The sequence below is a fragment of the Cajanus cajan genome, chromosome 7 (assembly GCF_000230855.2).
Source record: "Cajanus cajan strain Asha chromosome 7, NIPB_CcT2T_4, whole genome shotgun sequence".
Taxonomy (NCBI): Eukaryota; Viridiplantae; Streptophyta; class Magnoliopsida; order Fabales; family Fabaceae; genus Cajanus; species Cajanus cajan.
In genome coordinates, this window is record NC_138523.1 from 29,015,754 (window position 1) to 29,038,274 (window position 22,521).

General features: G+C 43.2%; 1 protein-coding gene across 1 annotated transcript; it reads right to left on the bottom strand.

Annotated features, from left to right (window-relative positions):
• Nucleotides 1-593: 593 nt before the first annotated feature.
• On the bottom strand, nt 594-3,674 carry LOC145949935 (uncharacterized). The gene has a single exon (XM_083060844.1). The coding sequence runs from the start codon at nt 3,672-3,674 to the stop codon at nt 594-596; it is 3,081 nt and encodes a 1,026-aa protein (XP_082916970.1).
• Between the last annotated feature and the right edge of the window lie 18,847 nt (nt 3,675-22,521).

Here is a 22,521-nt window from a genome sequence, read left to right on the forward strand (position 1 = left end):
ACTTGTTGCCCCCATCTCCTTTGCCAGACTCATCCCCGCTATCAATGCCTCATACTCGGCTTGGTTGTTGCTTGCTCGGAACTCAAAACGCAGTGACTGTTCTAACAGTATTCCTCCCGGTCCCTCTAACACTATCCCGGCTCCACTTCCGCCTAGATTTGAAGCGCCGTCCACCGATAGAATCCACTGGGTTTCGGTGATCGCGCCTTCCTCAGCTGGAGGGGTCAATTCTATCAGGAAGTCGGCTAATGCTTGAGCTTTGATTGCTCCTCTCGGTTCATACTTGATGGCGAACTCTGATAACTCGACTGACCACTTCATCATTCGGCCAGCCAGATCGGGTTTTTGAAGTACTTGGCGAATCGGATAGTCCGTCCGGATGACAACCTCATGACTCTGGAAATAATGTCTCAGTTTCCTCGCCGTTATCAGTATTGCTAGGGGTAGCTTTTCAATCCTCTGGTACCTCGTCTCGGCTCCCTGTAATACCCTGCTTACAAAATAGATAGGAGTTTGGGAGCCTTCCCGCTCTTGTACAAGAACGGAACTGACTGCTCGGGCGGAGGCCGATATATAGATCAGCAACGGGAGGTTCATCTCGGCTTTGTTAGAATCGGGGGCGATGCTAGGGATTCTTTGAGCTCCGTGAAAGCTTCTTCACACTCGGCTGTCCAAGCAAAACGGTCATTCTTTTTCAGACACTGGAAGAGGGGCAAAGCTTTATCTGCCGATCGAGACAGAAATCGGGATAGCGACGCCATTCTTCCAGTTAGCTGTTGGACTTCCTTTACGGTGGATGGGCTCCTCATGTTGATGATGGCCGAACACTTGTCGGGATTCGCCTCAATGCCGCGGTGAGTCAGTAGGAAACCGAGGAGCTTTCCCGCCTGAACACCGAAAGAGCACTTCTCAGGATTCAGTTTGAGTTGGTACTTGCCAATGGTGTCGAACAATTCTTGCAAGTCGTCAAAGTGCCGACTGACGCTTTCTGACTTCACCACCATGTCATCTACATAAGCTTCCACATTCCGCCCTAGTTGATTCACAAGGACTTTGTCCATCAGTCGCTGATAAGTCGCCCCTGCGTTCTTTAGACCGAACGGCATAACCCTGTAGCAGAAATTGGCTTGATCGGCTATAAAAGCGGTCTTGTCCTCATCTGCAGGATGCATTCGGATTTGGTTGTACCCCGAGTAGGCATCCATGAAGCTTAGCAACTCGTATCCCGATGCTCCATCCACCAGGCAGTCTATGTTCGGGAGCGGGTACGAGTCTTTTGGGCAGGCCTTGTTAAGGTCGGTGAAGTCCGTACACATTCTCCACTTCCCGCTGCTCTTGCGCACCATGACTACGTTTGCCAACCAGGTCGGATATTGGATTTCTCGGACGTGTCCTGCCATCACTAACTTCTGCGTCTCTTCCGCGATAGCCCTTCGTTTTTCCTTGCCAAACTTCCTTCTCTTCTGGATCACTGCTTTCGCGCTAGGGTCTATGGCTAGCTTGTGGCACAAGAAATTTGGATCAATTCCAGGCATGTCGCTGGAGTGCCATGCGAATGCCGACACATTGTCCTTTAGGACCCTCACCAATTTCTCTTCGTCTTCGGGAGTCAAAGAGGTGCCTATCTTCACATTTCTCCCTTCCATTACCTCCACTTCTTTGACGTCTTCTGCTGGGGCGGGTCGGTGGTCGAACTGACCCATTCTAGGATCCAGCTTGACAGAGTGGACCTCCTTCTCTACCCGCTTAGTGTACAGTCGCCTTCGCGCCTTTAAACTATCCCCGTAGCATTTCCGAGCAACCTCCTGGTCCACCCTGAGAACCCCCACAACGCCACTCGGCAACGGGTACTTTACCTTCAGATGGGGAGTAGACACTATTGCTCCCAGCTTGTTCAGAGTTGGCCTGCCGATCAGTATACTATACGATGACTGAGCATCGACCACCAAATACCGAACGAGCACCGTCTTCATCTGAGCTCCCTGGCCGAAAGTCGTTTCCAGATCGGCGTATCCCCTTGCGATGACCTGGTCTCCTGCAAAACCAACTAGGGTCCCTGCATAAGGAATTAGTCGGTCGTTAGGTATTTTCATCCCCTCAAAGGTTTCCCAGAATAAAATTTCTGCGGAACTTCCCTGGTCAATCAACACGCGCTTCACATTGTACCCCATGACAATCGCCGATACGACGACGGGGTCATCCTCATGAGGGGCTACTCCTTCGTAATCCGCGTCTGAGAACGAGATCTCAGGCTGAGATGGTCGCCTGAACTCCGACACCGTCAACACTGACCGAGTGTACCTTTTGCGGGCTGCCAAGGTAGTTCCCCTACCTGCGAAGCCTCCTGCGATGGTGTTAAAATCCCCATGGATGGGTTGCTGGTGGGCTTCCGACACCTTTGCTGGCGCGTCTCTGGGAGGAGTTCTCTCTCTACGCCTATCCCTCCTGGTGTCATCTTGCGTGCGTCTGGGTCGCCTATCTGACGAGCTTCCCTCCTGCTTTCTCGCCACAAACTCCTTCAGTCGTCCCTCCTTGATCAAGCGCTCGATCTGTCTTCCCAAAACAAAACAATTTTCAGTTGAGTGCCCATGAGCCCTATGGAACTCACACCAATCGGTTTTGGAAGGGCCCAATTGACGCTCTGTCGCCGCCGGGAACTCAAACAACGATGCGCTATTGACATCGTGGAGTATCTGTCGCCTAGGTACAGTGAGTGGAGTGAACTTCTCTTCTTCATTGCTGCGCGTCCACTCGCCCCTTGACCGACCACCCTGATCGGCCTGCCTGTAGTTACCGTCCTTCACGTTGTACCGGTCTCGTCGTTTGTTCCAGTCTGATCGCGGTCGAAGATGCTTGTTCCCCTCCTTATTGCTACCCCCGGCTTCTCGGTTCTGAGCTGTCCTTTTAATGATCTGGTTCTCCTCCGTCTTAATGTGGCTCAAGGCGAAAGCCCTCACCTCCGACATTGTTTGGCAATTCGCCCTTTCGAGTGCAATGTCGAAGGCTCCGGACCTCAAACCTTTCTGAAACGCGATGACCGCCATTCTCTCATCCACCGACGCTATCCTTAGAGCGACCTCATTGAATCTCTGCAGAAAATTCTTCAATGACTCCTCCCGTTGCTGCTTAAGATCAAATAAATCCGACGTGATCGGTGGCTTCTTCTTATTGGCAGCAAATTGAGCCATAAACAGCCGACTGAAGATGTCAAAGTCGGTGATTGATCGATCGGGGAGGCCACTAAACCAATCAAGCGCCGCCTTCTTGAGTGTGCCCATGAACAACTTGCAGCGGACTTCCATGCTTCCTCCACAGATCAACATTTGAGCCCTGAAGTCCGTCAAATGTTGACTGGGGTCCTGCGTTCCATCAAAGGGTTCGACCTGTGGTATCCGATGATCCCTAGGGATCATCTCGGCCTCTATGGCTTCCGAGAATGGTCGAAAGTCTCTAGGGACCTCCAGCATGATGTCCTCCTCCACAGTCCTGGTACTAGCTGATATTCTGGCCTGCATCTCATCCGCTCGTCTCCTGATCTCCTCGTTTTCTCGTTGGATGACCTCCTCTCTCTCCCTGGATCGCGCATTTTCCTCCCTTAAGCCATTGATCATGGCCATCATCTCCTCCATGGTTGGTGGTTGCGAGTTGTTGTTGTTATTGCCGCCTCTTGCCATGGTAAAGTGTAGGTTTTTTGTGTTTCTTGGGGCGTAGGAAGAGTTTCACCGTAGCCCCACGGTGGGCGCCAAAATGTTCCGGCCACGGGATGAACTAGGGTTTCTGCCTAGGTCAAGCCTCAAAGCCAGAGCATTCAAAAGTGTAATCTGCCTCTCAACTCTAGGGTTTTAGGTCTTATAGTACGTCGTTCATGGGCCGCTTGGGCCCCGAGGATCAAGGGATTTTCTGAACCGCTCTTGCCACGATGACCCTTGGTTAGTGGGAGCGGTCTTACTCGGAATCCGACTGAGCGTCCCCGAACTGAGGGCCTAGTGAGGCGAATACCGAGTGGCCCCCTTGTAGGCGAGCAGAGCCGAGCTTAAGGAGCCTAGTCGGTATATGGTCGAGTAGGACCGTATTGAGCCCCTAGGGTCGGGCAATTACCGAGTGAGAGTCGTTGTCCCCCTACCTCCAAGAAATCCAGGTCGGGATCCGACCTGGACGGTACACTTGCCTTCCAGCCCTGAGCCTGTCAAGGCGATAGGGCTTAGGGCCTGAAGTGCTAATCGGGCGATTACCGAGTGAGAGTCGTTGTCGCCCTATCTCCGAGAAGTCTAGGTCAGGATCCGACCTGGACGGTACAGTTTCCATCTGAAACCAAACGATGAATAATAACATGGTTAGAAATATCCATAGCGAACAGTAACATAGTCCCTAAACAATAGCCTCCTTCCTATGTAAACACTATAACCTCACTTGTGGAGCCTAGGGCAACTACTACCACCATGGCCTTGCTTGCTCCATTATCCAATACCAAGCTACTACAACAAATGGAAGCCATGAGAAAAAACAACGAAAAAGTCTAGGCTGCCCTTCACCAACAACATGAAGTCAATCGTGCACACTTTGAGCTTAGTTGAGCTAATGTAATGATATTCACTCAGATTTGACTTCTCAACGACTCCATTCCATGAAACTTCACACAATGACACTTCACACAATGAAACTTCACGCAACTCCTCGCTGGTCAGAACCCTTCACTGGTCAAAACCCTTCGTGGGTAATCCTTTCTAAAATGTTTATCCACTTTTAGGATCAATGACTGACCCCACAAACCAACATAAGATTTTTCAGTGTGCTTTGTCCTCACTCTCACACTTTCTAGGAAACTTCCCAGAAGGTCATCCATCCCTAAATTACTCCAAGTTAAGCACGCTTAATTGTGGGATTCTTATGGAATAAGCTACTAAAAAGTAGATGCATCTTGTTAGTATAAGTAGTACAAATTAATTCCTTTAAGTCATCCTCAACTATACAATCTCATACTTATAATCTTTGGATCCCTCTCATTTCGATATGTTTGGGTTGTTACAATACCCCACTTCCCAAAGGATGGAATCACTTCATTATGAAAGCATATGATGGTTTAACCTACTTGAATGAGCACTTGGTTACATACAAAACTATAATGCACCTTTAAACTTAAGAGGATGTTGTCATGTGCTAGATCTTCCCTATAATGCTTGAGGGCTCCGTGCTCCTATGGTAAATGCGCCTACTAATGCTTAGTGTGCCTAATTATGTTGTCCTAATATTACTATTTAGAGCCAAATTCACTACTATTCGACCCCACGAAACTTCAACATTGGTGTTGCTTAATATGATACAAAATGACGACGAACCACTTTGAACTTTCATGGAGTGTTTATCTATTGTTGCCAACAAGGTACTAGACCTTTACCATCAGGTTGCCCTTACTGCCATGTTGAACACGCTAAAGAAAAAACCTTTCTCAAATAACCTCTATCAGCACACACCTAGGGACATGAATGATCTAACAACCCGTGTAACCAATTTCATTCAAATGAAAGAATAGGAGACAAGTTGGAACAAAAGTCAATATTTAACCAAATTCAAGGAAGAATCCCCTAAGATGAACAGATTGCGCCACACCATGATAGTAAGATAAAAAATGCCGACCATAACAAGCACTATTGATATCACAGAACCATTGGTTGTACAATTGACGAATGTTAGGCCCTCCATTATAAAATCAAAGAATTAATTAGGGTTTATCATCTCAAGAAGTTTGTCTAGAGATACAGTCACCAAGAAGATGACCCCTAGAACCAAGCATGAAGCTTAGAGAGAGACAATCGATACCGACAAGATTGGTGCGACCACAACTCCCCAAAAGAAAATGCCAATAATCAAGACATCGAGGGAGGAAGAGTCAGAAGAGTTACACATGTCATTGTTGGTGGATTTGTTGGTAGTGTCCTTACCAATTCTTCATGCAAAAGACACCTCAAAACCATCAACAATTTTATTATCGCGTGTGGTAAATCGCCTAGATCATTACCTCCAATTAGTTTTACTAACAACAATTTTCTAGGCATGATTATCAATTGAGAAGTATAAAATATCCTTATAGACCTAGACAACTTGATCAACATCCTATACTATAACACCTTCCTCCAAATGAAACTTTCTAATGATGGTACCAAACTATATGACAAGCCCTTATTAGGATTTGCAGGCGAACAAGTCAACACAAAAGGCTACATAGAACTTCTAACCAAATTCAGTAGTAGCAAATACACCAAATCATTAAGTGTGAAGTTTTTGTTGGTAGACACTGTGACCTCTTACAACGCCATACTTGGGCGACCTTCTCTAAATGTCCTAGGCACTATAGTCTCCACACTTCACCTCACAATGAATTTCCCAACCAATGATGGAAACATAACAACAATTCAAGTTGATCAGCATATAACATGGAAATGCTATGCCGAAAGTATGAAAGTCACTCTAGGACGCACATTTAACCTGACTACCATCAGCCTCACAACACCACATAATCTTTGATTCAAATCAACTCATGTCAACAAGTTATGTACTCTTTTTCTTATCCTAGTCTTTTCTCTCTTTTCTCTCTCTCTTTCCTTAGGTAAATTCTTTTAGGCTAAGAAGGTTTTAATGAGGCACCCAAAAACATGTATAATTCTTGCATATCAATAAAAATTCTTCATTTGAATTGTCATTTATAACAGAAAATGCGCATAAATTGTGATACCCTCTACCTTGCATACCACAACACATAAATAATAAAATATGAACAACAATCTTTCATATTTAAATACCAAACATGTTCATATAGAGAGTATCACACCCATACCTTGAACAAAATAAAATAGTCAGTGGAAATTACAAAAGAAATAAAACTAAGGTTTTCAAAATAAATTAATAGAACAACCTCTTAATCTAATCTTATCTACGTCCTGATGTCACATGTCCTATTAGAGCAAAGTCCAAAATTGACTCCTAAGCTTCGCCACCAACATCCTCAACCTCATGTTGATGATCATATACATAACAATCAAAGGAAAACAACACAAAATAAAGGGAGTGAGAAACATCTCACTTTGGCTCACGGTGTAGGAATGCACACCGGATAGTCAAACACAAACAAGACATGTATATATACATAGCATAGACAGGTTAATAACAACATTACACTTCACTCATCTATGACATAAAAGTTAATTAACATATAACATTAAAATGCACATGTAATGGACATGAACTACATATTATCATGCAATTGGCTCCAGTAAAACATCACATGGTGCATTGTTGCTAGCAATACACATAGAGTAGTCTAGGAATACATGTCGAGTCACACCTTCTGCACACTCTTAGTAGAAAGACATACTACCAGGGTCTAGTTAGGATAGCTAAGCCACGCAAGATACATCTTATGTACACAATGAGAGAGATTGAGACTTAGAAATTAAGCTATCCTCAAGGATGATCCCTAAGCTTTTACACAAGGGGGCCTTCCCCGGTGATGTATTCCATATCATACCCTTAAAAACATTTATGCAAATGATGCATGTAAATCAAGACTCTATGCATTATCATATCACATTATCATGTAACCTCATCATGTTGTTTTAATCACATCAATTTATCTCACATCATATAATCATCAAGTATATTCATTTAAGGATAACATTGAATAACACAAGAAATTCACATCACTACCAATCATAGATCACAAGAGAAGAGTAACATAAGATTCATATTACATCGATAGAATTCATCAAATAAAGAAGAAAGGAAACACAACAAGGCAATTGCCAGTCAGCCCCAAATTGGGCGCTCAGTGCAAGGCTTTTAGAGAGTAACTTTAACTCTCTGGTTGAGCCATGCTTAGTGGGGCCCACGCTCAGCCTAAGGGTCATAGAAAACACTGCTAGCTCTTTTCCACCTTGACGCTTAGCGCTAGAAATGGCACTCAACATGGTTTCTACAATCAGAAACTCTAAAATCTGCGATTTTTGTTTTTGAATCCCAATCATCAATCTATTCATACAATCAGTGAAAGTGTTCTAAATCATGCGATAAACATTGAAAATAGTACAATTTACTCATAATATATTTAGTTTTTCAAAAAGGTTTATTGTAAGTTTGACTAGCCTTACAATTGATAAACTTACCTCAAACCATCTCCATTTATTTTCACTTGGAGCTTCTAGATAGATATGAAACTTCAAATAATCCACGCTCACTTTCATTACAGCTTTCAAGACATTATTAAATTGTCGTCTTATTGTTTCTTTAGATCTACAATAACTAAAGTACACTACTCTGTACTTTTGGTTGTGAGCGAGGATATGTAAAATCATTGCCACCGCTTCAGTTATTGGAACATTTCTTGTTCTTACTAACCCCCCTCTTTCTTGTAAAATCCTACAAAGCTTGAAAAATGTGAAGTTAGATGAAAAACACATAGAAGGGGGGTTGAATTTGTGTGTATGTGACTAAAGGAATTTTAAAAACGTTTTAGCAAGAAAACTCTTTTTTGTCCAGTAAAATAATATTAGTTAATGCTAAACTGGAATTTCCCAAGATTGGTTCAACAAAATACTTTTGCGTTTGGGAATTTATTGTCTGCTTAGGGAAAATGTTTCTTAAACGAAAACCGTTCTTTAAGATAACAAATTGAACAAGTATGGTTTTCATCTAAAGATAGTTTTAATTGACGATACGCATTAGACGAAGTTTTCAGTATATTAAATCAACCAAATAAAAGTGCGTCTGAAACATAAAAATAGTGCAAGTATTTTTATACTGGTTCGCTCAAATTGAGCAATGTCCAGTATCTTTCAAATGAAGGGTTCCATTAGATGTTCAATGAAGTACAAGTAGTATTATCGATCACTTCTGGCCTGCCAACTTCACTCATCAGCACTAGTATTCTTTAATCAGTTTCTTCAGGCTAGTAGTGAGTATTATAGACCACCCAGGTCAAGACCACTCCTGGTCCCAAGTAATCTCAACCACTCTTAGTTGGTTAACTTTGTCGCCACCGGCCCAAACGGGCTTTCGGCATTCGCGAAGGATGGTTGGACTCGTTTAATTGTTTAAAAATATGGATTGCTAGAATGACGTATTCTCAAACTGAGACCTTGTCAAACGAGCAATTTTATTAAATGATTCACCAATCCATATTAATCCCAAGCGGGACCCTCCATGGATTAGTGGTTTTCGCAAAAGGAGGGTTCGTGGAGTCGCCACCAATGTTTTACTCAAAACATTGGAAAAAGGGATAAGGCAATTGATTTTATAAATCAACTTTGGCCATTACAACCAGAGTCGGGTAAGGGAGTCGGTTACGCGTGGGGAAGGTGTTAGCACCCCACAGCGCCCCTTTCGGGTTCCCTATGACAGATTATTTCTAAAATAATAGCGTAAAATTACTAAATTACCCCTATTTATTATAAGCGATTATAAATTAATTATCTACATGATGACAGTTTAAATATGCACACAGAAAGCAGTAAAAGGAAGGATTTAAGAAGAAACCTCTTGAAGCGTGCTTTTATATATTGAGTAAAACTGGGAAGCTTTTTGGCGTTCCCTCGCTCTACAAGCTCGCTCGCTCCTTCCTAAAAACTTTTAACTATGGAAATCCGGAGGATTTCCCTTCGACTAGGTTCGATCCTCAAGCAAAATGGCTCGGGGCTCAAAAACTTTGTCGGATCAACTCTCCGAGTGATTTCTAGGGCAGAACACTGCTCAAAAACCCCAGAATACTCAAGGAGAGGGTTAAAACTATGTGAAAAAGTGTGGAATGACGTCCAATTGACGTCATATTTATAGGGAATAGGCGCAATACGGCCTACAGGAGCAATACGGCCGTATTGAAATTTTTGAACTTCAATACGGCCGTATTGAGTTCAATACGGCTGTATTGAAGCTTCAATACGGCCGTATTGATTTCAGTACGGCCGTATTGAAGTTTCAGAAACTTCAATACGCCGTATTGAGTTCACTGTGGCCGTATTGAAGCTTCAATACGGCCGTATTAAGTTCAGTACGGCCGTATTGGGCTTCATTCCCTCCACTTCCTTATTTTGAGCTATTCTAAGACCTCTAGACCTACAGAGAACCCTCCTAGGGCCTTCCAGGAGTCCTTCTGGCTGATCTTCCTTCAGTCTTCGAGAGTCTTCAAGCTTTATTTCCGACCCGGACAATTTTAGGGGTCTACAGCTGCCCCCCCTTTACTTAGTCAAACGGTCTTTTGGTGTACCGGCTGACAAGTAAAGGAGTTGACCCAATTGTCCGGGTGATGCGCCGACCTTCTGACTTGTAGCGTCTTCCGGTGGAAAATTGTTGAGTAACCTCTCCAGGTTGTTGCATACCTCGGCGCTCCTGACAACCTCGGTAGCTAAGTTTACCCTCTTCAGGTCCTGCCTCTTAACATTCAGCAGTGTGAGTTTACCCTCTCCAGGTCCTGCCTCTTAACATTCAGCAGTGTGAGTTTACCCTCTCCAGGTCCTGCCTCTTAACATTCAGCAGTGTGAGTTTACCCTCTCCAGGTCCTGCCTCTTAACATTCAGCAGTGTGAGTTTACCCTCTCCAGGTCCTGCCTCTTAACATTCAGCAGCGTGAGTTTACCCTCTCCAGGTCCTGCCTCTTAACATTCAGCAGTGTGAGTTTACCCTCTCCAGGTCCTGCCTCTTAACATTCAGCAGCGTGAGTTTACCCTCTCCAGGTCCTGCCTCTTAACATTCAGCAGTGTGAGTTTACCCTCTCCAGGTCCTGCCTCTTAACATTCAGCAGTTGAGTTTACCCTCTCCAGGTCCTGCCTCTTAACATTCAGCAGTGTGAGTTTACCCTCTCCAGGTCCTGCCTCTTAACATTCAGCAGTGTGAGTTTACCCTCTCCAGGTCCTGCCTCTTAACATTCAGCAGTTGAGTTTACCCTCTCCAGGTCCTGCCTCTTAACATTCAGCAGTTGAGTATTGCCTCTCCAGGCCCTGCCTCTTAACATTCAGCAGTTGAGTATTGCCTCTCCAGGCCTGCTTCCGTGTCTTCTGATCACTTCGGCAATGATTTGATATGATTTTTGTCTCCACAGTCCACGATGCTGCTTCGACGGTTTTTCTGATTTTGTGCCGCTGAGGGCTGGATAACGCAGGGATCCGTCTCGGGGATGTGCAGTCATTCATAGGTTCTTGTGCCCCAACTTGCATTGCATTGTTGGTACCCATGGGGAATTTTTGACTCCTTGGGGTGTAGACACAGATGCTCTCTCTCTGAGTTGAGCGATGCCTTATGTTTGGCTGACGTCCTTTTGACGTGGGTGGAGTATCCCGGTTGTCCTTATTCGGGTATCTCTTTTGGATTTTCTGATTTTTGTAGCCTCTGTGTAGGTTGTTTATCCGCTGGGGATTTTGTCATTCATTTCTTGACTGGCCTCTTCTGTTAGGCAAATGATCTTTATGTTTGGTGCTTGGCTGGATGCCACATTCCGTTTGGGGAATATTTATTGATATATTTTTTTCCTTTTTTGGAAGAGTGCCTCTGAGTAGGCGAATTATCTTGATGTTCAGTGTTCGGCTGAGTGCCGGATTCCTCTTGGGGAATGGTTATTGATCTTTTTGTGATTTTTCTTGAAGGGGTGCCTCTGAGTAGGCGACTGGGGATTTAGGGATCTTATGTATCCCAGAGTATTATTTAGGAAGCCTCTGCAGGCTTAGCCTCACTCAACGCTTGAGCTGGAGAGCTATCTTCACTGAGGAAGTTTAAGTCCTTTGACTTGGATATTCTGCTTGGGAGATCGTACTTCCATTGGGGATTTTGACGATCTTGCTTTGATAGCTCTCGCTGGGAAATTTGGCCCGTGAGCTTGAGTTGAGGTTTCTCTGGGGAGTATTATTTCTGCGAGCCTCTCCAGGCTCAGTTATTCTGCATACTGTGGAGGATGTGGAGTATTATTTTGGTAAGCCTCTCCAGGCTTAGTTATTCGGTTCAAACTGATTTTCTATATCCTTGCCTTTTTTCATTTTCGGCTTTTTCTGTATTTTGCCTTTTCTTCTGATTTGGCTTTTTCTGTATTTTGCCTTTTTTATGTTTTTGGCTTTTGCTGTACAGAAATTAAAAGTGCTAAAGAAATTAAATTCAGTTATTATGAGAGAGTATTATTTCGGCAAGCCTCTCCAGGCTCAGTTATTTTGTAGGAGTATTATTTCGGCAAGCCTCTCCAGGCTCAATTATTCTGAAGGAGTATTATTTCGACAAGCCTCTCCAGGCTCAATTATTCTGAAGGAGTATTATTTCGACAAGCCTCTCCAGGCTCAATTATTCTGTGGGAGTATTATTTCGACAAGCCTCTCCAGGCTCAATTATTCTGTGGGAGTATTGTTTCGGCAAGCCTCTCCAGGCTCAGTTATTTTGAGAGTATTCTTTCGGCAAGCCTCTCCAGGCTCAGTTATTCTGTATGATGCTGTTGATTTTCTGAATCTTTGTATTTTGCTTGCTGCTGTCATACACAAGCAATTTTCTATTTTTCTATTTTATGTAATTGCCTCATGATAAGGTCTTTGAATGTGCAACTAATGTGTGTGATGCACGCGATGCAAGTTTTTATTTTTGTTCTTTTATTTAGAAAAGTGAATGACTCTCCCTATCCTCTTCTTTTTTGGAGGAGTTTCTGTCATAGACGCGAGGGAGGATTTTTGTGAGCCTTTTATGCAGGAGATTATGGATTTTACAGGAACCCCTCCAATTTTCTTTATTGACCGATTATTAAGGAATCTCATACAATTTTTAGAAATACCAATTTAAAGGCATAATCACATGGTCAAGAGAGAAAAGAAATGAATGGATATTTTATTAATATTCACAAATGTTTTTACAGAAAGATGTACAGAAGGAATTTCCGAAGAATGGCTGGCCAGGGTAGGCTATATACATTTTAGCTTTAAACAATTATATCTGTAATTGTCGCCCTTCCCGTTCCCCTAATTGCTTCGGGTGAGATGCCTGAGCCAGGAGTGTAGATACTGCAAGACGCTTGCTTCTAGAAGATTATCACTTGTACCGCCTTTCGGTTTTCGATTCAAGTGATCGTTGCTTGCTTTGTTTTTACATCTTATTCTTTTGCCCCTAATTTTTGCCTAGGACGTATCCTAGCGGGGATAATTTTGCCTTTGTTTTGCCTAGTACCCTTGTACTGGCGGGCTTTTTGTTTTGCCCTAATTTTTGCCTAGGATGCCCTTTTTGGGTTTTCATCCTAGCGGGCTTGTGCAAGCAACGTCTTCAAGCATAATACTTCTTTACCACGTCAGCGTTGACTGGGTATTGAAGTTCTTCTCCGTCCATGTTTGTGAGGATCAGTGCTCCTCCGGAGAAGGCTCGCTTTACTACGTACGGTCCTTCGTAATTCAGGGCCCACTTTCCGATTTTGTCCTTTTGAGCTGGTAGCAATTTCTTCATCACTAGCTCTCCCTCATGGTAGACTCGAGGGTGGACTTTCTTGTCAAAAGCCTTTTTGATCTTCCTTTGATAGGCTTGACCATGGCATATGGCGTTCAGCCGTTTCTCTTCAATGAGGTTCAACTGGTCATACCGGCTTTGAACCCATTCTGCCTCGGAAAGTTTTGCTTCCATGATTACTCTCAGAGAAGGTATTTCGACTTCAACAGGCAGAACTGCCTCCATTCCATAAACAAGGGAAAATGGAGTAGCTCCTGTGGATGTGCGTACTGAAGTCCTGTATCCATGGAGAGCAAAGGGTAACATATCATGCCAGTCTTTGAATGAGACAACCATCTTTTGTACTATTTTCTTGATATTCTTATTGGCTGCCTCGACTGCCCCATTCATCTTTGGTCGGTATGGGGAAGAGTTGTGGTGTTGGATCTTGAACTCCTGGCACAATCCTTCCACCATCTTGTTATTTAGATTGGATCCATTATCAGTGATGATCTTATCGGGAATACCGTATCTGCATATGATGTTTTTCCTTATGAAGGATGTTACCACCTTTCGGGTCACATGAGCATATGATGCCGCTTCTACCCATTTGGTGAAATAGTCAATGGCCACAAGGATGAATCTGTGTCCATTGGATGCCTTTGGTTCGATGGGTCCAATAACATCCATGCCCCACATTGCAAATGGCCAAGGTGAAGCCAACACATTGAGTGGCGTTGGTGGGACATGAATATTGTCGGCATATGCTTGACATTTGTGGCATTTCCGAACGTATTGGTAACAATCCCTTTCCATGGTCGACCAATAGTACCCTGCCCTAAGGATTTTCTTAGCCATTGCAGGTCCGGGAATGTGGGTACCGAAAATCCCCTCATGTATTTCTTTGATCACATTTTGAGCTTCGACTTGGTCTATACACCTCAACAAGACCGAGTCATAATTCTTTTTGTAGAGGGTTTCTCCTATTAGCAGAAATCCCATGGCCCTTCTTCGGATATGCTTTTTGTCATTATCGTTGGCCATGTCAGGATATTCCCCTTTTTTCAGATATTGTTTGATATCGTGGAACCATGGACAATCGTCGATATCTTCATCTATCAGAAGGCAGAACGCTTGCTTATTATGCCGCCGGATATTAATGACAGGCATTTCATGTTCACTATCCAAGGCGAACATTGATGAGAGCGTAGCAAGGGCGTCAGCAAACTGATTCTCCTCCCTTGGAATGTATTCAAAGATGACACTTTGGAAGAATTGTGTCAAATCTTTGATATGCTCAACATATGGTATCAGTTTAGGATTTCGGACTTCCCAGTCACCTCGTAGCTGATGGATGACTAAAGCCGAATCTCCAAATACTTTGAGTTTGAGGATACCATTGTTGATAGCCGCTTGGATTCCTAACGCGCAAGCCTCGTATTCGGCCATATTATTTGTACAGTCGAAATTGAGTCTTGCTGTTAGAGGGATATGCTTTCCTTGTGGGGAGATTAACACTGTCCCAATCCCCTGTCCAAGCATGTTGGAGGCTCCATCAAAATACATGGTCCACGCATCATCTTTTGGTTCTTCATGTTGTATACTCATTATATGCTCATCGGGGAAATCATCCTGAAGGGATTGGTAATCATTGGTCGGCCCGTGTGCTAGGTAATCAGCTAGGGTACTACCCTTGATGGCTTTTTGTGTGACATGTATGATGTCAAATTCTGATAATTGTACTTGCCATCGGGCGATCTTCCCAGTGATTATTGGCTTGTCGAACACATACTTAATTGGATCCATTTTGGAAACCAACCAAGTAGTATGCCTTATCATATACTGCCTGAGCCTTTGTGTTGCCCACGCTAACGCACAGCAAGTCTTTTCTAATGGCGTGTAGCGGGTTTCATAATCTAGAAATTTCTTGCTCAAGTAGTAGATGGCTCGTTCTTTCTTTCCAGTTTCGTCCTGTTGCCCTAGCACGGCTCCCATGGACTCATCAAGCACTGTTAGATAGAGGATTAATGGCCTTCCCTCGACAGGTGGCACCAATACTGGTGGATTGGCCAAGCACTGTTTGACCTTGTCAAAAGCTCGTTGACAATTCTCATCCCAAGTTTCGGAATGATTCTTGCGCAATAGCTTGAATATTGGCTTGCACGTGTCAGTCAACTGTGCGATGAACCTTGCAATGTAGTTCACCCTGCCAAGGAATCCTCTTATCTCCTTCTCGGTTTTAGGAGGAGGCATTTCCATTATTGCCTTTACTTTATCGGGGTCCACCTCTATGCCTTTTTCACTAACGATGAACCCGAGAAGCTTACCCGACCGGACTCCGAAAGTACACTTAGCCGGATTTAGCTTAAGCTGATACTTGCGAAGCTGATTGAATAATTTTCTCAAATATTGAATATGGTTCATCTCGTCTTTCGACTTTGCGATCATGTCATCCACGTATACTTCAATTTCCTTGTGGATCATGTCGTGGAATAGTGTCACCATCGCTCGTTGGTAGGTGGCGCCCGCATTTTTAAGTCCAAAAGGCATTACCCTATAGCAAAAAGTGCCCCAGGGTGTGATGAAAGAAGTTTTCTCGCGGTCTTCCATATTCATTTTGATTTGGTTATACCCCGAGTATCCATCCATAAAGGAATAGAGCGTGTTCGTGGCTGTGTGATCCACGAGTGTATCAATATGTGGCAAGGGAAAATCGTCCTTTGGACTGGCACGATTCAGATCCCTATAGTCAACACACACTCTAACCTTTCCATTCTTTTTGATAACTGGCACAATGTTAGCCAGCCATTCGGGATATTGGGATACAACCAAGAATCCCGCGTCTAATTGTTTTTCCACCTCCTCCTTGATCTTTAAAGACCATTCGGGCTTGATTCGTCGAAGCTTTTGTTTAACGGGTCGAAACCCTTCTTTCAATGGCAACTTGTGCTCGACGATTTTAGAGTCCAAACCGGGCATATCACGGTACGACCATGCAAATGCATCCTTGTATTCCCTTAATAATTGGATCAATTGTGATTTTATTTCATCACTGATATGGGTCCCAATGTTGACCTCTTGTATTTCTTGACCCTGCCCCAAATTTACGGTCTCCAATTCTTCTTGATACGGTTGGAGTAGACGAGCTTCTTGATCTAGCAGTCTTTGCAGATCCGGAGAGATGGTCTCCTCATCACTGTCCGACTCAACCCATTCATCCTCGGCTTTTGGATCCCGGTCAGAGCGAACAATTACAGACATAATTATTTTATTGGTTCTGTTTAGGTTTAGAATTATTAATGTTAATGAGAGAGAGAGAAAAGAACGAAATGAGAGAATAATATGTGAAAAATGCCTTTTTATTGATATATGTATGTAAAACTGTACAAAACCCTTATTTACATGAAAAAGGTCCTCATGATCTCGGGTACTGATCATGAGTCCCAAAAAGAAAAATGTGGAGGGGCCCTATCGTGGCTTGCCATACTCTACTCCTGCTTTGGTAGAGGATTCTTGCTCACATCGGGCGCTGTCGAATCGAAAGTGACCCACCCAGCATCAATAAGGCCTTGGACCTTGTGTTTGAGAGCTAGACAGTTCTCTGTTGAATGCCCTGGTGCTCCCGAATGGTATAGACATTTGTCTTGAGGCTTGTACCAATCGGGGTAAGGTGGGTCGATCTTTCTTGGTGGAATATAGGCTAGAAGTTGGGCTTCTACTAGCTTCGGCAGGAGATCGCTATAAGTGGTCGGAAGTTTGTCAAACTTCTTCACAGAGTTGTATTGCGATTTGCCTGACTTCGAAGTGGAAGAAGATGGAGAAATGGTTACAGCGTTGACTCCTCCTTCTTTCTTCTTCCCGAAGGCCTTCTTAGCTTCATATGGTTGGGAAGGCTTAGCCAGCTTCCCACTTTTAAGTCCTTGTTCCACACTTTCTCCAATGGTGATGATGTCCGAGAAGAGTGTCGTTGTGTTCCCTATCATTTTATCGTAATAGGGACCAGTCAACGAGTTGATGAATAAGGACACCGTCTCCTTATCCGACAGCGGGGGCTCTATCTGTGCCGCCAACTCCCTCCAACGTTGGGCGTACGCCTTGAAGGATTCATCATTCTTTTTACTCAAGGCTTGAAGATCAGACCTATCGGGTGTTAGGTCGATGTTGTATTTATAGCGCTTGAGAAAGGCGTCGGCCAACTGCCTCCACGTGCACACTTGATTTCCATCCAGCTGCATATACCAATTGAGTGCAGTTTCAGCTAAGCTCTCTTGAAAGCAGTGGATCAAGAGCTTTTCATTTGTGGCATATGCAGCTATCTTGCGACAGTACATGGTGAGATGACTTTTGGGGCAAGTCGATCCCACGTACTTTGGGAAATCCGGCACTTTAAATTTAGGAGGGAATTGGATGTCCCTCACTAAGCACATGTCAGCGGCATCTTTGATGTCAAAATCATGCCCCTCCATAGCCCTCAACCGATCTTCTAGGGCGTGGAATTGTTCTTTTGAAACCTCGGGCTCTTTAATCATGATTCCAGCCCCAAGGGGTACAGTGTGTGGAGGATCTTTTTCATGCTCTTCCTCCTCTCCCTCATGATGGGACCCATGTTCACTGTGATGAGATCCATGGACGTTGTGGTGACGCATGAGTTCCATCATTTGCGCCATTTGCTCTTTAAGCTGTGAAAGCTTGGTTGTGAGCTTCTTGTTTTGCTCCTCCAATGCTTCCATTTTCTTGATTCTCTGTGCGCGCGTAAGGACAGAGAGATGACCAGCCACTTTCTAAAATGAATGTTTAGTTAGTTTATTTTATGGAATGAATACACTCTTTAACATGAGCTTGATAAACCTCCATCTTTAAGGCGCTGCCTTTTTAAGACGGAAGTTTACCACCCTTCTTTATCTATGATCTCTCCCCAACGGAGAATCTCTATAGTCATGGGTCTCTTTCACTCATGTCAAGAGGTATTGGTGACCCTAAAATGTATGTTTTTATGAGGATGCATGGTCTCTTATTGGTAATGATGCACATGCCCCTTACTTTTATATTTTCACACATTGGTTTTTCCTCTCATGTCATGACATTTTCATGCATGGGGATTTATTCTTAGACCTTATTACGAGGTTATTTATTAATGCACAAACAATTGCACATAAGCATTTACACAAACAATTCACTCATCCACGAACAGTCACGAACGAATCACGAGGTAGGGGTCTCCTGCAGAAAAGTGCATATTCAAGGAGGATCTAACTGTTCTCACTTGGTCAAAGGCCCCCAAGGTGCCCCCATTATAGGGACCCAATTCCTCTCGTCGTAAGTCGATGGAAAGTTCCAACGCACTGTCGGACTCAAGTTCATGGTTATCACCTTGAGTGATGTTTTTCCGACAACGGTCTCGTAGGCTCCTATAGACCCATTCAACCGGCCGTACTAACATCCACTCCCTATGGATTACCACTCATGCCCCCGGGTATAGAGGGAACTGTTGTGTGCAAAGGTTTGTGTGCAATTTATTTCAAACAATTGCGGAAATTTAAACAAACAACAGTTATTTAAAGCCAAATATATAAAGCATGTTATCATACAAGCAAGGGGTAATGAAGTAATTTTTACTATTATTTGTTAAAAACAATCTGTCACTAAATGGGACTGACTCTCGAAGCTTCCCCAGCGGAGTCGCCATCTGTCGCCACCGGCCCAAACGGGCTTTCGGCATTCGCGAAGGATGGTTGGACTCGTTTAATTGTTTAAAAATATGGATTGCTAGAATGACGTATTCTCAAACTGAGACCTTGTCAAACGAGCAATTTTATTAAATGATTCACCAATCCATATTAATCCCAAGCGGGACCCTCCATGGATTAGTGGTTTTCGCAAAAGGAGGGTTCGTGGAGTCGCCACCAATGTTTTACTCAAAACATTGGAAAAAGGGATAAGGCAATTGATTTTATAAATCAACTTTGGCCATTACAACCAGAGTCGGGTAAGGGAGTCGGTTACGCGTGGGGAAGGTGTTAGCACCCCACAGCGCCCCTTTCGGGTTCCCTATGACAGATTATTTCTAAAATAATAGCGTAAAATTACTAAATTACCCCTATTTATTATAAGCGATTATAAATTAATTATCTACATGATGACAGTTTAAATATGCACACAGAAAGCAGTAAAAGGAAGGATTTAAGAAGAAACCTCTTGAAGCGTGCTTTTATATATTGAGTAAAACTGGGAAGCTTTTTGGCGTTCCCTCGCTCTACAAGCTCGCTCGCTCCTTCCTAAAAACTTTTAACTATGGAAATCCGGAGGATTTCCCTTCGACTAGGTTCGATCCTCAAGCAAAATGGCTCGGGGCTCAAAAACTTTGTCGGATCAACTCTCCGAGTGATTTCTAGGGCAGAACACTGCTCAAAAACCCCAGAATACTCAAGGAGAGGGTTAAAACTATGTGAAAAAGTGTGGAATGACGTCCAATTGACGTCATATTTATAGGGAATAGGCGCAATACGGCCTACAGGAGCAATACGGCCGTATTGAAATTTTTGAACTTCAATACGGCCGTATTGAGTTCAATACGGCCGTATTGAAATTCAGAAATTTCAATACGGCCGTATTGAGTTCAATACGGCTGTATTGAAGCTTCAATACGGCCGTATTGATTTCAGTACGGCCGTATTGAAGTTTCAGAAACTTCAATACGCCGTATTGAGTTCACTACGGCCGTATTGAAGCTTCAATACGGCCGTATTAAGTTCAGTACGGCCGTATTGGGCTTCATTCCCTCCACTTCCTTATTTTGAGCTATTCTAAGACCTCTAGACCTACAGAGAACCCTCCTAGGGCCTTCCAGGAGTCCTTCTGGCTGATCTTCCTTCAGTCTTCGAGAGTCTTCAAGCTTTATTTCCGACCCGGACAATTTTAGGGGTCTACAAACTTTACTCGTCGACGCTAGTATTCTTTCCGCAACCACTTCTAGCTCTCAGTGAGTATTATTGACCAACTCCTGGCCCGCTAACTTCACCATTAGCGCTAGTATTCTTTGTTCAGCCACTTTGGGCTCGCAGTGAGTATTCTTTGACAAGCCTTTCCTGGCTTTTACAAGTATTCTTTCCATAGCCTCTTTAGGCTTTACAGATGATAAATAAATGGTTTGGTTTGAGTGTTTGGGTTACTCTCATAGAGAGGATACGTATGTTTGTACACTCACTCAGGTATGCAACCTTAGTCTTACAACGGTTGAGTGTATGGTTTACTCTCACAGAGAGGATACATAAGTTGAATATACTCACTGAGGTTCATGTTCCTAAGATGCACTTGGAACTCCTTAGTCTACAAAGATGAATACACTATGGTAGATTTGACGGTATACGCTCTTTCTATGGTTTCATTGCTTCGTGGGCTGGATATCACTCTTGTTAAAAATGAAAAAGCCAACCATTCAAGGTTTGAGGTAGTGATATATATATTGTCCTGTAGAATTTTCCCGTTGCAAGTGTCCGTTGAAGCAAATGTAGTCGTTCATGACTAGTTCGATCTTCTCATTTAATGCTTGAGATCTTGCATTAAATGTTGCTTCCTGTTATAGACATTGCATGAAGTCTTCTTTTCCTTGTTAGCAGCTGTGTCTGAGTTTAGCACAGACCTAGGAACCTTTTTGTCCTTTTTAGGTCGCGTAGCTGTAGAGTATTGTCCTTATCTGAAAAAGTGATATATTTTTTCTGACACATGCATGTTTTTCCTTTTGCGTGCTTTTCATCTTCTTCTTTCATCACGCTATCATGTTGAGAGAATTTAAGTGATCGTAGATGATGGCTTAATTTTTCCTTTGAGACTTGATTCTTTAAGTGCTTGCATGGCAATCTTCATCTGCGTCTGTTAGTCCTAAGCGTCTCAATCTGAGATTTTCGTCTGAGCATTTGAAATTGATGCTTTGACTCTTTTTTGGTCTCGTCAACATTACAAATGGACAGACTTTGTTTTTGTCTGAAATATCTTTTAGTTTGTGCCGTCCTTTGTCTTATGCGTAGTTGACTTTCTTCTGATCTTTGACTCATGCTTCGTCTAATTTCTTATGTTGCACTTGAGGTTGTCCTTGACACACCTTCGTCTGATATTAGACTCATAGCCATCTGGCGCACATATCATACTTTATCTATTCAATTAGCTTGATTTGTCTATTCTCATCATGTGCCTTACCTTGACTGTTCTCTTGTCTAAGTTGACCATCTGGTTTCATTTGATGTTTAACCCATTTTCGTCTTGTTCTAGATTTAGCCCTGTTTTGGCTTTTTATCTGATACTTAAAGGTTTTGACTTGTAGTAAGCCTTGTCTAGTATTTGTTGAATGTTCTTCTGTCTTTGATCAGGTCTAATCTTGTTGCTTGACCAACCATCATCTGATTTTCTTGTTTAGTTCGTTTAGGCCTCGTAGATCTTGTATTGAATGCATTTGATCTTGCATTAAATGTTTGCTTGCCGAATTTATGTTACGTGAAGTCTTTTGTACCATTTGTTTACTTCTATGTCTAACTTCAATCATAACCTAGGCATATTTGTACTTTCCTGGAATTGTAGCTACAAAGGCGTTGTCTTTTACTGAATGCTAGGTGTACTTGCTCTGACACATGCAACTTTGACTTGTGGATAAGTGCTAGTCCATTTTTCTCTTCTATTTTCTTCTATTTTTGATGACTTCATGTGTTCATCTGAGAGTTTGGATGATAAGCAAGACTTATTGTTGTGACTTAGTAGACTTCAGATGCAATTCAACATTCTTCATTTTCGTCTGGAAATTTTAGTCTCCATCTAATAGATAGACTTTGACTTTTTCTTTTGTCTGGTTAGTTGCGCAGGCTTTTAATTCCATTTAGGATGCTTTGACTTAAATTGTATATCGTGTGTGGTCTTGTATCATCTGAGACTTCATTATTTTCCTTCTTGTGCTAGGCTTGATTTCGTTTGATCTCTTCATCTGATATCTTGTAGCTTTTACCCTTTATCTTGGTTGCTCGTGCTCTGTTCTTTATTTTGCGTTGTGTTTTTGTCTTGGTTCTGGTGTAGAAAGTGGTACATGCATATACTCTAGTCTTCAACTTTCCTGCAC

Excerpts from the sequence above, each read along its gene's own strand:
- LOC145949935 (XM_083060844.1), bottom strand. The coding sequence starts at position 3,674 with ATGGCAAGAGGCGGCAATAACAACAACAACTCGCAACCACCAACCATG.